This window comes from Neopelma chrysocephalum, unplaced genomic scaffold, assembly GCF_003984885.1.
Source record: "Neopelma chrysocephalum unplaced genomic scaffold, ASM398488v2 Primary Assembly neopelma1_135, whole genome shotgun sequence".
NCBI lineage: Eukaryota > Metazoa > Chordata > Aves > Passeriformes > Pipridae > Neopelma > Neopelma chrysocephalum.
The window spans coordinates 2,191,210-2,206,967 of NW_020897797.1; the positions used below are offsets into that span (position 1 = coordinate 2,191,210).

The 15,758-nt window shown below is 42.8% G+C and overlaps 1 protein-coding gene across 2 annotated transcripts in view; it reads left to right on the forward strand.

Annotated features, from left to right (window-relative positions):
* The window catches only part of LRP8 (LDL receptor related protein 8), a 174,225-nt gene that overhangs the window by 98,345 nt on the left and 60,122 nt on the right, over window positions 1-15,758 (forward strand). For both annotated transcript variants that reach the window (XM_027698960.1, XM_027698961.1), the window contains exon 3: window positions 9,055-9,177. In XM_027698960.1, coding sequence (XP_027554761.1) covers window positions 9,055-9,177 — 123 coding nt within the window. The remainder of the gene's footprint in view (window positions 1-9,054; window positions 9,178-15,758) is intronic.

A 15,758-nucleotide genomic window follows, 5' to 3' on the forward strand; every position in this document is an offset into this window, starting at 1 on the left:
ACTCCAGTGCTGTAATGTTTTGATGTGATAGCATAACCCAGGTAAGAAATAGTAGCACTTGAGGTTTTGGGGATTTTTTTGCTATCTCCACTGGTCTTGGAGATTTTCTTACCACCACCTATGAAAAAGGAATAATGCTTAGAAACATCAAATCGAGCAGAAAATAGGAACTATAAAGGGAGGCTCTCCTTATATCCCACTTGGTGAAAGGATCTGCCTTCACATTTCTTAGTCTCTTTCTCTCATTTTCTGAATAAATGAAGGCAATTTTATCCATAAAGTATGACTGTTCTGTTTCCCTGGTACCTGTCTGACAAGCTATGGGCACGTGTGTAGGTGGAAACCAAAATTGCTCCATCAACTTAAATTAACCACTTGTGCTTTTCTGCCTTAATAAATTTGCTATCAGGAAGAGCTTTCGGTCTGTTTTGTCCTCAGGAAACCTGGCTTTTGTCATCAGGGACTTTGACTTCGTCTGAGGGTTATAAAACCTGTATTGAAAACAGACGTCATAGGGCGTCCTAAAAACATCTGTGACCAATTTTGCAGAGAGACCACTGAGGCCAGTGATTATCATTCATGGACTTTGGTGATGTTTCATCAGGGTAGAATATGGCCTTAGTGTTTAAGTCCCAGAAACAGAAAGACAGAGTAATGTCAAGTGACTCTTGAGGCAGATGTCCTTCATTGTGAAATAACATACATGGAGGTGCCACCCCAAGAGCTTCTGTCTTGCAACAATGTCTTGCTTTTTAAAAGAAAGCAAAACAAACCCCAAAGAGACAGACAGAGCTGGCAATTCTGTCAGCAAAAGTCACTGTGGATGAGCTTCAGTCAAAGAAATATTTAGAAACAAACTGGAAACTCGAGCATACCAAATCCTTTGAAAAGGTCATGACTGCAGCAATATGGAGTTCTGGAAACACGTTCAGCTTCCCCAGCAGAGTGATGGCTGCTCTTTTCCGTACAGAGGAAAGAAATCTTGACTTGAGCATAAGAGACTGCAACCACAGCATCAAATGTGGCTGAAAGATGTGGGTCAGGTTCTTGGCTGTGCCAAGGATTTGCTGCGTGACTTGTGGCATGTCATTTAATGTGTCTGTGTCCGTGTATCTGTAAGTGAGGCTGAGCGTGACTTGTGCATTTCAAGTTCTCAGATCTCTTAAGGGAGCAAGTTTTCTGATACCCCTTTCATACAGTGCTACCTTGGGTAATCTTTATTGTAAGAAAAATTCTATTTTCTGAAGCCCAACCGCGTCTATGCACCTGCCAGCCTTCTTGACACTGTTGCTGCTGTATGAGAAAGAACTCTGAGAGATTTTGTTGGTGACATGTTTTGACAATCACTGGCAGGTACTTTCTCACCCCTCCCATGCAGTGTCACATTGCAGAGAGATTGATCAGTAGCATCCAGAGGTGACTCAGGCTGGACAGGGTTGTCAGCATATTTCTGAGCAAAGCTAGGGTGTATTTAAGATGCTGGTAGGAAAATCTGTTTTGTCTTCCTCTGCCCTCTATAGAAGGACATGATTTTCCAATTGACAAGTAGAATGGGGGGGGAAGTTGGTTGGTTTTCTTATGGGTTTGTTGTTTGTTGTTTTTTTAAATTCTGGAGACTTGAACATTGAGGTGATGTGGGTTCCTGGAGGACAGCAATGAGAAAATTGTCACAAAACCTGGTTTTATTCAGCTTAAAAGATCACTGATCTTTTATGAGTGGATTTAAAAAAAACAATGGAGAAAGCTGAAGGAAAAATGGAGGGAGCAGATGTTGGAGGGAGCCTTGCCTGAAGGAGTGTGGGGCATGTTCCTCTGAAGTGAATGAGGCAGCACTTGAGCTCTCAGCCTGGGCTGTTCCCAGCTGTGGAACTCTCCAAGACAAAGCCCCCAAGCTCTGACAAAACCTTCAAACTTCCAAGAAGAACTTGTTTTGAATACCCAAGCAGTATGTTTTACAGACCTCCAATGCCCTCGGAGGAGCACACCAGTCCAAGTGGATATTTTTGTCCTTGAATTCTCCTCTGGGTTTTCTGCTTTTCCTACTGGTGAAGTATGGTTTGTAAGGGGAATTACTGCATTCATTAGACCAACTTGTGTATTTGTCAAAAAACAGAGCAACCTTTGAGCATACAGCCCCTTCTTAAAGTCTAAAATGGCAACAGCAACCTGAGGACAGGTTGGGGGAAAATATTGTTCAGTTTTACCTTGATTTACGTGAGGAAATTTAGGAGTGAAGGCATGTATTTGTTAGTTTAAGTCACTTTAATTTTATACATGAGAACAAAATGCTGTTTCCGCATTCTGCTCTTCATACTTTTGATTGGGTGCTGCCATTTTCCTTACATTAAATTCAACATTAAACAGGAAAATGTATTTAAATAATTCTAATGAGAAGGCTTACACATATTGCCATTTAAAATGCACCTTTGATACTAATGAAAAATCACAGGTGACATCTCTTTTTCTTCTTTTAGTGTCATTGGTTTGATTTGATCGATCAGAGGGCCTTCAGGCTCAGCAGCTGCACGTTTTGGGCAGCCCCAGAGCCTCTGACTGGGCTTTTGTCAATGGGGCGTTGTTTTCTGGGGCTGGTTTGAGGGTCTTGGGGAGAAGTTTCTTTAGAATGTGTTTCATGTGGAGTATCAAAGGGACTGTGGTCTGTGTCTGAGCACTGGCTGTTTGAGAGGATCTGATTAATCTTGCTTTACAAAGGTAATTGCCTGCTGGGATGGCAGCGACAAAAAAAGTGGCCAGATTCGGAGAGTGGTTAAATATTCCCTTTCATTACTTCAAGGTGTCCTTAGTTGTCTGAAAATAAAAAAATGACTCGATAGTCCACATCCACTAGGATTTCCTGATATTTACTCTGGGATCTTCTCTGTTGCTGTTTTGTAGCTGCGAAACAACACATCCCTGGGATTTCCCATGCCAGGGATTTGGCAGCGATGGGTTGCCCTGGCAGAAGTGCTGGCGAGGATCAGGCTCCCACCATGAGGTGTTTGGGTGCCCAAAGCAGGGCAGGGCTGGGCAGGGAGCACTGTGTGCCCACCTGCTGGGAGCAGGAAACCACACCGGGGCCGGTTGTCCCACGCTCCCTGTGACGCTTCCTCCTTTACAAAATCAACAGCAGGAATGGAGAGTACTTGGGCTCCACACATAGGTTAGGATTTCCAGATCTCCTTAAGATCCTTTGGGTATATAACCCAATCAAAGGATTTGGGTTCAATACCACAGACTTTTCCTGAAGGGCAGGGATGCTCACAAAGTGCGTGGTTAGGGCTCGGTCTCCTACTGTAAGAGTTTTCTGGATTTGGATGTATCAAATTTGTGGTGAACATAACTTTGAATTAAATTTTTTTTTTAAAATTGCTTTCTTCTGTTGCTGGGAATTTCTGTTTGGGGGTGACATTTGCAAAGATCAGGAGCTGACTGAGGTTACAAACTGAAAACAACTGTGTGCTGTCAAGTTTTGTATAGCCCAGAAACTCTCTCAAGACATGAATCATGAGCCAGTCCTTTCTCTTGTAAGCAGAAAACCTCGTTGGGCCAACAAGTGATTCAGTTGGGGTATGTTTTGAGCCATTATATGTTATTATGACCCATAATAACAACGTATTTTGTTCTGGGAGGAGCTGGATCCTGTCCCGTTACACACCGAGCTGCCTGTGGCACCTCTGGGGCTGAGTGGGGCCCATGGTCTGTGTTTAAGCTCCTGAACTCATGGGATGCTGCTTTTCTTCTCCTCTTGTCAGGGCTCTGATAAGTCACTGATCAAAGTTGCCATTGAAGTTTCCCAGCATGAAACGAAACCCTGTTTTATGAATTTCAATGCCTCTCTTCAGACCTACCATCATCTCCCCATTATCACGTCCTACAGGGTCGTGCTTTTTTATAACTGCCGAAGGATCACAGCAAAACTTTCATCGTATGGGTTTTTACTTTATTTTGTCGTATTTTTACAGCAGCTTGGGTGAGACTGTTTTCTGCAAGAAGACTGAATATTGGCTGCAAATGAGAGCAGATACACAGTTTGACAGGAGGTCTGGTGCTGATTCAGAAGTTAAAATAGGAGCAGGATCTGTGTAAAGGAATGAGGGTAGTGGAACAAATCAAACCAGTTTTTTCCATGGGTTTGGTGTCTGGGATTTTTAAATCCCTGATAGCCACCTTCCCTCTGCAGGGAAGGGATCTCTGGGATGAGATGCAGAATCTGGGCTGACTGGCAGCACTGTGGCCACTTTCTCCCCTCATCTCCCTCTGTGGAGCTGTGATTTTGATTGTTCTCTATTGAGCTACCTATTTTATGAAACTTGTAGGAGTAGACTTATTTTCCACATCTTTCTCCTCTTTTAGAACTGGTGGAAATTGTCCAGCAGTTGCTGAAGGGAGATAATGGGGAGAGAGCACAGTTTGCAGGGTCTTTTTGAGTTAACACTCAGGGATGCTCTCATTAGCCTGGTTTTCTGTCTGGATACACAACCCAGAGTTTGAACAAAACCTTAATCTAAATATCCTGTGGTTAGAGTCTGTTGTTACTATGTAGGGGTTAATTCCCTTATGGGAAAAAAAAATATTTTAAAGTGTCCTTTATAGGCAAATTGTAATAAGACAACGTGCTTTTGTATGTGCTTTTACATTACTGCTGCTACTGAACAAGTACTTAGAACTGTTAATGATGAGAGAGGAAATGTGTTCATTCTGCTTTTCAGCTGTTGGCTTGGGGAAATGGGGAGTAGCAAGAAATGAAACTATTGTGGAGTTGGATATTGCTTAGTGTTACAGATGTGCAAAATAGGAATAAAAGAGGCATGAATTGGAAATTGGATCACAGGGGGCCTGGTGTCTTAAGATGTACCTGCCCTGTAAAGCCTCTGGAACTGAGGCAGAAGTTAAGTGAGGTTAAATGAGGTGACTGAGGGCAGTAGGAGGAGGTTGGACTTTATTAGAAAGAGGAAGAAAGAATAAATCCTGGACCTTTCCATTAGATTCAGATACCTGTTCGGCTTAGGGTCAGGGATTTGGCCTTTCAGAAGGAGGTATTTTTGGAAGTTAGAAGTCACATTTATATCATCCTGTCCCTGCTCCTAGCCTGTACAAAAAGCACAGAAAGGCTTGCTCCTTTCAGTGTATATTTATTTCCTCCGATCTAATTATACATGTCCCCAGTGATTGCTTTTTTATGAATTCCCTCTATAAATGTTCATATTCTAAACCACTCGCCCTGGGTTCTCTGCTTCTAATTTGCTGCAGGGATGACCCCTGAATCCTTACTTGCTGTTCAGGATAAGAGATGTGAGCAATGGAAGGAAAAAGAACGTTTTGCAAAATGAGAGACCATGTTGGTTTGATCCAGTTTTGTTTAAAATTCAGCTTGTTTTAGGGTATTTTTCTGTCATTCCTGGGTAAAGTTGAAACCTTCTGTCCCTCCCTGCTTGCCTGCCTTTCTGGGAGAAGAAAAGCAGGAATGACTGACTGTAACTAAGGCTTGCTTTGGAAAGCTGCCCAAGCCAGGGCTGTTTCCCTGTGGGAGCCGAGTCCCGTGGTTGCACAGGTGCCGATGGAGTGTCTGACAGGTCTGTCCAGCTGCAGATGTGAGAAAGGAAAAGCAGGAACTAAAGGCAAATGAGACCAGAGTCACAAGCAAGGCTGTCCCTGTGGTGTCCCTGTGCATTCGAGCAGGGGGGAGGATGAAAGGCTCTGCCTCCGCTCGGTATCCTTCTCTTTTCTTGTTCCAGGTATCAGTTTGCCCCCCGAGGAGCGGAGGCACAGGGATACTGTGACTACTTACTCTTGTTTGTTTATGTTCATTGGGAAGAGACATGTGAGCAGAGCTGCCTGGGCTGCTTATGGCAAAGGAAGTGGATCTCAGGGGGACAGTTAATTTTGGTTGACTATTTCTGAGCCAGGTGAAACCACAGAATGAACTTGTGTCCTCCCATTGTCTAAAAGGGATGCATTTATTTATTTTACATTTTAATGCACCACTGACAATTCACAGTGTGAGCCTCAATGAATTATTGATAGAAGAAAGGTGTATAATGTGGGAGATTAACAGAAAGGGTTATGGGACTTCAAAAAGAAAAAGGAAGGAAAAGACAGAGAGCTGATATTTTAATTAACTACTCCCTGCCTGCGTTGTGATCCCAGAGACATGACGATTGAGTGCTGGAAGGTGAATCTGGTTGGAAATAAAGTGATTCTAGTCTTGTATTAGAGGTGAGAAATGAGACAGTGCTTCAGTATTGAAGTTTGAATAATCTGGGTTGCTGTTTGCAACAGAAAGCAGAGTTTATTGGAGTCGAGACTGTCTTCCAGAGCTGTGACCCAATGTTGGAGAGTTATAGTAGTAGAAAATAATAACACGTCGAAGATAGTATTTAAATAATAAGTATATAAATAATAAAAAGCACAAAATTTTAAAAAGTATCATAGAAATAAATATAATAATCATAGGAAGGTTTGAGCTCCCCCTCACTTAGTCCTGCTCCTTTAAGAGATTAAATAGCTTAGATTCAAACAAAGGACCAAACACATTTGTATCCTGCTGATTCATCTGTCACAGGATTGTTGGACCTTTGGGGGGGTGTGGGGACACAAGGGCACCTCTCGGTTCAGCCACTGCTGCTGAGTGGTCGTGCCCAGCTTCATTCTCCAAAGGAGAGCTGCACTGGGGGAGCACATTAACACCTCCGAGGGACACCCTGGAACTGTCAGTAATGCTTTGCTCCCCTTTTGTGAGTCCAGACAATCTCTTGGTAGTGCTGTGGGGGAGCAGTGTCGGGGAACCATCTGCTGGGAGCAGGTTACACCCCTCTCTGGGGCTGACCCCTCACTCCTGACTGCACCCACTTGTCCTGGAAATATATCGAGTGTGAGACTGATGGCAAAAGGAGAGGTTTATTTTGGGGTGAAATAGTAGTTTTGTTGCTGTTCAGATCTCTAGAGAATAAGTTAAAGGGCAGTTTTCTTATGGAAAACAAGACATTAGGACATTGAGAGAACTAGCGTAAAACTGAATGCATTCTAAAAATTAAGCTTCTACTGTCTCCAGTATTACACTGGTCTCTGCTTTGTGGATGAGGTTGTGATTGTTTCATTTGTGGATGCCACAATCTTGCCCTAAGAGCAGATACCAGCATTTTACCCAGTCAGCTTCACATCGAGCAGGAGTGCATCGAGCATCGAGTGCTCTGACTTCATTATGCTTGTGTATCCTGTCAGAATCTGGTCAGCCTTTCTGGCCACTGAATACGTCAGGTTCATTAACACTTGCATTAACTACACAGAAGTGATGTGCCAGTTTCACAAGCTTGGGATTTTTAAGAGAAGATGTTCCGGAGAAAGTCTTTTCCCTCTGATAACAGATGTGTAATGTCTTTGGATTCTTAGTATAACTGGTCTCTTTTAAAACTTTTGGTTTATATGAGATGGGGTTTTATCCTCTATTAGTTCATAATATCTGTTTCTGAATGACTGAAAAGAAAATTGAAAATTGTCTTTTTCCCCCCCTTGCTAGAATCTGGCTCATTTAGCAACAGAAGGGGAGTAAATGTATGTTCTCTTTATAAACTGGATCCTCAGAGATTGTACAGCTGCTTAGTGATGCTTTGCAGCGTTTTCCTGCTGGATGCCTGTTCAGGGAAGCCACATATTTTGTGTGCTAGAAAATGAGTACTTGATTTCAGCCATGTAGATCTCTCAGTAGCTCACAGAGTAATGCTCCTTGTTTCCTGTGTGGGCACGTGAGTGATATTTAACGTGGCTCCCTTCCTGACAGCAGCTCATGTAAGAAAACAAGAAAGGAAAATAAAAGATCAAACCCCGGGGGCTTATTTGTTGTGTGTAATGCTTTGAAAATGTTTGCTGGAATGAACATTGATTTTTCAATGGTGTGTGCACATGACTTGGGTGAGGGAACGGCTGTCGAGCTCAAGTCTCACTGTGAGGGCAGCTCAGCCACGGAACAGGTTGTCCAGGGAGGTTGTGCTGTCTCCATCTTGGGTGTTCCAGACCAGGCTGGATAAAACACTGAGTAGCCTGGTCTGACCTCAGACCTGAGCCTGTCTTGAGCAGGAGGTTGGACTTGGTGACCTGAGGTCCTTCACTACCTGAATTTTCCTGTGATCCTATTAGGCTGTGAGCAGCTTTGCAGGGGCAGAAACAAATCTCCCCGCCACCACTTCCTGTGTCAATTGGTACCAGTGAAGGTAGATACCAGTTATCCAGAGTATTTCACTGCCAGGGTGGGAACACTGAGCCTGAGCCCTCGCTCAGGACTCTCATGGCACGGCTGTCTACTCCAGTTCATGGCAGAAAAGCCACTGAAGGCACCAAGTTCAGCCAAGCTGTGAGTGACTGGTGGTCACATGGACACTGAGTCCATGGACTGAAGCGACCAAGTATATGTAGAATTCTCTCTTTGCTGCATTGGAAAGATGCTGACTAGTATTGCAGAGCACTGGTGATGCTGCACCACTGGCACAGAGGAACAGACTAATTAATTGCTTGAGTTCATGTCTTGTCTCTCTTTCAAGCCCAGGATTAATGCAAACAAAGCAAAGAGCATGGAGTGGTTGGCATTTAATGAAATGAATTTTAGTATTTGAAGGAGTGCTTTATGACCATCTACTGCAGTGACAGAGGTCCTAAAAAGCCATGAATAGATTGCATAGATAGAAACATTATTATTTAGATTATAGTACTCCAAAGGTGAGACTTGTTTGTCTTGCCTGTCCGTAAATCATGAGCACTCTTTCAGTTCCATGAACGCAGCAGCTTTTTATAGTAAAAGCCTTAGAAAACTATTTTGAAAAAGAACATTGCTGGTTTTTGAATGGTTGGAAAAAGACATAGAAGGGTGACTCCTTGTTAAATAATGGAGGGGTAAGAGTTCTAGTGAGAATAAACACCCACCTGTGATACGTTTGGCTCTGTCATGAAGAAGCAATGTTGGATATGAAATGAATCCTCTTAATACAGGGCAATCAGTGTCATCCTTAGTGGATCTTCTGCACTGCTTTTACTCATGCCAAGTACTTTTTTCTTTTATTGCAGCAAAGAAAACTTGTGCTGAGTCAGATTTCACTTGTGACAACGGCCACTGCATCCCAGCCAGGTGGAAGTGTGATGGTGAAGAAGAGTGTGCGGACGGGTCAGATGAGTCGGAAGCAGCGTGCAGTGAGTAGCACAGAAAAGGGGTGTTTCTCAAACATGTCTTATCCAAGCACAGATAAGAAACTGAAGCTGTAATTCCCAGGACTTGCAGGATGATCTGTCAACTTATGCTCCTTAGAACAAAAATTACACACAAAAAATTCAGGTCGTTCAAATCACATGGTTTACAAACTTTCAAATGTGCCAGTTTTTCAGACTATGATACAGACAGCACTGTCTGGTGTGGATTTCTGTCTCTAAGGGAATTACAAACATCTTAGCACTGATTAGCAGCAATGCATGAGGAGTCACACCTGGGATCAGGCTTTTTGGAAACTCAGATTTGCAGTGTTTTGCATGGTACCATATTGGGATTTATCATCACTGCAGACAGCACTTCTGTCATTACAGAGGAGCTTTGCAATGTTAGAGCATTGCTCAGTCTTTTCATTTTTTATTTTTCCTCTGAGAACAAATGGAGGGAAAAAGTAGCAGATGAAAAAAGAGCAATGTAAAATAACTAAAGCTGAGAGTAAGTGTGACAGATGTTAACTGCAGGTAACAACCTTTAAAAAAACTAGTAAGTAAGAAGAACATGCTTGATTTTCATATAGTACATTTTATCTCATTCTCTTTACTCTCTGAGGAGGCCCATTTGTGCTCCATTGTTCTAGAACTTTGAAGGGTTGTCTGATGTTGAGTTGAAGGGAATTCCAGGGATATTTTAATGAGAGCACTAATATGTAGACTTCTATTTGTGTGCTTACTTATATCTGCAGATTTGTTCTTGGGCAGACCAAGAAATTAGTACAAGCCGTTCCACTGAATTTCCAGTCATGTACTGCACAAATATTCCCATGAGTCAGAAGCAGTGTTGGAGGCAGTATTTTATCAAATTTCACCAGAATGGGGCATACAGCACTTCAAAACTAACCATACTTTTATTTTTAATCTTAGTACCAGTCCTACTTTCTCCCTAATTAAGGAAGATGAATGCACTTTTCTTGCATAAAATGAACTGAATCATTTTTGCAGCCATGTACAGGCTGCAGAAAAAAAATCACTTGGATAAATACATTAACATATTTATGTACTGTATTTGTTGGTCTTTCACCCTGCACCCTCCTTAGTTAAAGGGTGTCTCATTAATTCCACTTCCACTGTGTGATTGTCTGCAGGGGGGCTGCATAACTAAGCAGCTCCATTCGCTGCAGTCTCTGCCTGCAAATAGGCCATAGCACAACCTGTGGATAGGCTATGCAGTGCTAAGATCCCTGACAATTTTTGGTAGTCATCTTCCATTCCTTTTCTAGCCATTTCATTTTCCATTTTTTCCTCCACTTATTTCATCCTTTGGGGAAATCAGCCTTAAATCTTAAATATCACAAAAGAAACTTGACCTGAGCCTCTGATTATTACCATACAGGATTGCCATCCTCAGAGCAAAGTAATTTGTTCAGAGTTTTGTGATTTTTTTTTTAATTTTTTTTTTCTTTCCATACTTGAAAACTTCTAAGATCACTGAAGTCTGCATTTCTGTGCAGGTTCTTTTGTTCTGAAAAATAGATGGCCCTTGAAATAACTCCCTGCTGGTAATGGGAGCAGGCCAGTGTCACCTCGACACAGGAAGAAGTTTGTTCCCATTCTGTGGTACATTTATGACTAAGATGAGTCAGGAATTCCTAGTGAAAGCAGCAGTACCTGTAGGGATCAATTCTTAATTTGTTTTTTTTAACTACAAGGGCTTTGAGACCAGCTTAACAGACTGTGGCATGTAGCTATGACACTATGCCATACTTTATTTGTTTATAACTGTATCGGGCAGATTTACTGTGCTTTGCCTCAAAGCAAGACATTTAGGTTTTATGAGTTTTAGCCAAAATAGATCAGTTTTTGTATGGTGTGTACATGGACCTGAGGCTCAACATTCACAGGGTACTTGAATGCAGGCCTGTGTCTGACTCGTGGCCAGGTCACAGGAGAAACTAATGGCTTAGGACTCGCCTTTGAGTCCTAAAAATGTCTGCAGATAGAATTTTGAAACTTTTACTTGTTTTCTGGGATTATTCAAATCTGAAGTTCACACTTACTCAGATGAAGATCAAGTAGTTTTAATCTTATGAGTGTTGATAGCTATAGGCTTTAATTTGCACAGAAGGGACATTCTTTCCAAATGTTTTGTGTCCTTGTCAAAATATGTGTCATCTCAAAGGCTGATCTGCTCTGTGAGGACAGAGCCACCCTGGTAACATGTCATCCCAGTGCTGGTTGTGGGGTAACTTCAAACATGTTTGCAGGACTTCCTGCCAATGCTGGTCAAGACAGCAGCGAGTTATAAACCTGGCAGGCCATTAAACAAGAAACTGTTGGGCTTTGCTTGTAGTTTGAACCCTGAATGAAAAAGACCTGGCTCCTTGTGTGGGTAAATGTTATTTAAGGGCAAAGAAGAGACTGCAACGACAGACGGAGGATGTAGTGAGAGGCAAGATGTATAGTTGGACATCCCTGTATGGTCCCTTCCTCTAGTCCCATTTTCTTTCTCTCTGATGAAATCAAGACTGAACTTTCTCTCTGTGGTGGGGAATGACTTCAGATCCCTGTAACTGTCTCATTTTCCTGCTTAGAAATGCAGTGCTCCTGTGGAGGAGCCTGCACTGCAGAGCTTCCCTAGGGAAAGGGGCAGGTTGGGAAACAGAGATTTCTCACCTCTGCCAAGATCAAACTGCTTTATAAAATCAATTGCTTTCAGACAGGCCATGTAATTGCCAGCACCTCTGCCAGGATCTGGGGCTGCTCCTCAATTAATGCGGTACTGGGACATTGTCCATAGTCCATTTGAGCCAGGGAGTTTAAGAGCATTGATAGTGCTGACTGTTGCATTTTAGGAGTACTTCCAGCATACAATGTGATGAAAACAAGGCAGTTTCTCTCAGCATCTAGCCACCTGCTAAATAGCTTTTTATTTTCTGAATGCTTTTGTGGTATGGTTTTAAATACAGTTTGTGCTCTCTTACTGGCAGTTAGGGATGTTGTGTCCCCATCTCTAATGCTCAGTTAAAGGTAACAGTTTGTGGGGTTGGGTTTTGGATTTTAACAAAACCAAACCAGTACTTTGCTTTCTCTGTTTCCCACATCGCTCAGCTTTGTTGCCCATCCCCAGGTGCTTAGGACAGCATGACCTGTTATCTCTTGGATAGGTGAGATGGCACCACATCTGGCCTGGCTTCTGCTGGACCTGTGATGTCTGCGACCTTTTCTGCTATTCATGCAACTATTTTTTCAACTGGGTTTTCTTCAAGCCACTGAATGTGTGTGGGAGTGGTGACTGTGAGGGTATCTCATGAGTGCCATTGAATTCTCAGCTAATGAGCTCTATAGGACTTCTCCCTGTTATGGACATTGGTTTGATTAGTTTGTGGTGTGGACTGATTTTGGAGGGGATGGTTATCCAGGCTGTTGGTTTGAAATGGGTCATTGTGAAGAAGAAACTGTGCTTATCTTTCTTCATTTTTCTTTGAGTCAGATCCTTAACCTGAACATGCTCTCACATCCATACATTTGTCCAAGTGAATTATTCATGTAACGTGTGAGTGCCACCACTAAACCTCAGTGTTCTGCCATCTGTCAGTTTTTCAGTGCTATTATCTGGCTGCTGAATGTATTTTGTCCCATTTAATTTATATTAAGGTTTTAGAGGAATGTGTCCCCCTTTTCTGTAAGCTGATATATTCAGGGGCATCTTGTGGGCTGGATCTGTTGTCTCTGAAATCCTCATCGGACATAACTGTCAGTTTGGGGAGGAGGTGTGTTTTATTACATTTTCTGTTTCTGTGTGGAAGCAGAGTGAGCCCTGAAATCACGAGAAGCCAAACCCTGTGAGCTCAGAAATGAATGCTGTCCACAAGGGGAAGAAAGGGCCCAATTCACATTCAAAATAATGTGTTGATTGAGGCTGGGAGAGGGAGGAGGAATTTAATATTGAGAGAGAAGAAAGTTATTTTGAGAAACATGTTTATTAAATGAAAAGAAATGGGGTGGTGGGTGAGAGGGAAGAAAGAAGCACCACTTTGCTGCCATGGTGTTCCTGGTGGGGAAGGGGAAGAAGTAGTTCTTGGGCATGCCAACTACAAGCCTTCTCTTCCTCAACAATGCCTTTTTAGAGTCAGCAGTTGCCTGAACTTCCTCTGCTCAGGAAAGGTCGACTGTTTGTATGTAAAGTAGATGAACCACTTTGTCCTTGCCCAGGATGCTCACCAAGGAAATAGGCAGGAGAGGAGCAGCTTGTCTTGTCTGACATCAGCCCTTGCTGCTTCTCCCTGTGTGTGTCAGGGAGAGCCTGGAGTGGTGCAGAGCTGCCATTGCTCTAAAGTGGAAATGGATTTCGTGTCCATCGTGCCAGCCTGTTGGTATGCACAGAGCTCCCCAGAAACCATTGAACAGGGGAGCAAAGTATCTGGAAGTAGTGGGAGGAGATTTAGTGCTGCTGTCAACCTGATGCCTTCGACTCCCACACACCTCACCAGCAGCTGTTTTGAGATAAGGAAAATATTTTTGACCTCAGAGGAGGCTTGAACGATGAGGATCTTATAATTGTTTGCTGCAAGGTTCAACAGCAGCGTGCCTCTAGCAACTGCAGGAGGGTTTTGGTACCCTACATGTACTCTTCTGTTGCTCCAGAGCCCTGGACCTCCCACTAAAAGCAGCCCAGTGTGGCTCTGTGATCACCCTGGAGCTGTGGCACAGCCACTGTTGATTTGCACAGGCTTTGCTTATGCATATGGAAAGATTCCTCACCTTTTCCTTATCCAGTTTCTTGAAGCTGAGAAAGGGGGAAGGGAAGTCATTCTTCTGGCTGAGCTAACAGAGACCTCCAGCACAAGGAATATTACCCACTTAATGCTGTTCCAGTGCAGGTACTGAATCATTCTGCTCTTTATACAAGAAGGAAATTTTAAATTTCCCTCTGAAGTATTTTGATTATTTAATCAATGACTTAAGCCAAAAAAAAAATCTCTAGAGAAAAATAAAAACAAATGCTAGCAAACAGTAACAGCACTGACGGGAACACAAATTAAAGGGATAGAGCAAGTGAAAATCTAAGCTGGCAAACTCTTGCCTTAGGACATTGTATATATAATGAGATGGAGGAATGCAGGCAACCATAAACTCACCACTTATTTCTTTTTCAGATATGTGACATTCTCCTAGTTAAGAACAGAAATTATTATACAGAAAGGTACTGTAGGGTGTTACGAGGAAGAGAAAGAGAAGGGGAAACCTTAATTCATATTGCATTTAATAGGGGAATGATTTAATAGGGCAGGTTTAATAAGCAGCAGTCCTGGAAATAGATCTTAAAATGGAAATGAAATACAAAATCAAACCCTGAATGTTGGTTTGAAATACAGTACCAATTCATGCAGTCCTTTCTTATTTTGAAGTACATGTCACAAGCTGTTCAGGGAGATGTATCCAAACCTGCCAGTTATATTTTTAATGGGTATTTTCCATGGTCCCAGGCACTCTGTGTGCTGCTGCTGTGTATGCTGATCTCTCACAGTGGTGGTCAGTTCTGCCCTCATGTTCTATTAAGTTGCCCAAATGCAAAATCCTGTAGTTGTGGGTAGTTTGATGGTTCTGTCCGCCCCCAAATGCACAGTCCTCTCCCAGCTCTCCCTCCACCCCAAAGGGTGTTACTATTACATCTCTCTTATCCTCCTTTGATACAGATCTCCTGCATGACTGAGTGAGCTTGGTGACATTACTGTGCTTTTGTGGAAAGAGGCTTAATAAACTTTTCCTTGCCCTTGCAGAATTTTTCCTGAGGAAGTGTGGACTGTCTCTTTCAGGGCATCATGTACACTGGGCCATTGAATTCAAGTAGCAAAAGAAAAAAAACTAGGCCAAATCAGCCAGGCACAGCCAGATATCAGGTTTTAGGACCTGAGGCAGTCACAGAGAGCGCATTTTTTTCCTTTTTTTCCCCTTAAGGTTAAGAGCAGATCTGTTTGTATAGATGTGATAAGATGGTGGGGGGTTGCAAATGCAGTGAAACATGTAAATGAAGGACTATTCTGTTGGATTAATTTGTTAGAGATCATTCTGGGAATTGAACATAGTGATGTTAATGCCAGATGTACAGGTGTGCATTTTAACAACACTCTCACTACACTGAAGTGGCTAATGCCAACATAAAATACAGCAGCTTCAGTGATCCTGTCACTGTCCCTCTGTCCCTGTCCTCACCGGGCTGTTGGGAGCACTGCTGAACTACAGCAGCTGAGGGCCCCATCTGTAAAACAAATACAGGACAAGGTACAGGGTGTGGAAACACTTCTAGAGCCACAGGGCCCTCCCAGTGACAAGGCACAAAAGTGGCAGTCTCATTTTCCAGGTGCCCAGGCTGGTTTGTAGGGCTAATGATGAAAGCTTTGAGTTGTCAATGTGATCAAATTTATTGAGACAGAATAAAAGGAAAACAGCCATGATCCTCTCTCCATGAAGTCATGGAATAATTTAAGACAGAAGGGACCCCTGGGAGTCATGTAGTCCAATTCCCTCCTCAAAGTAGACCCCTGTCCTCATGTTTGACCACCCTTATTAAT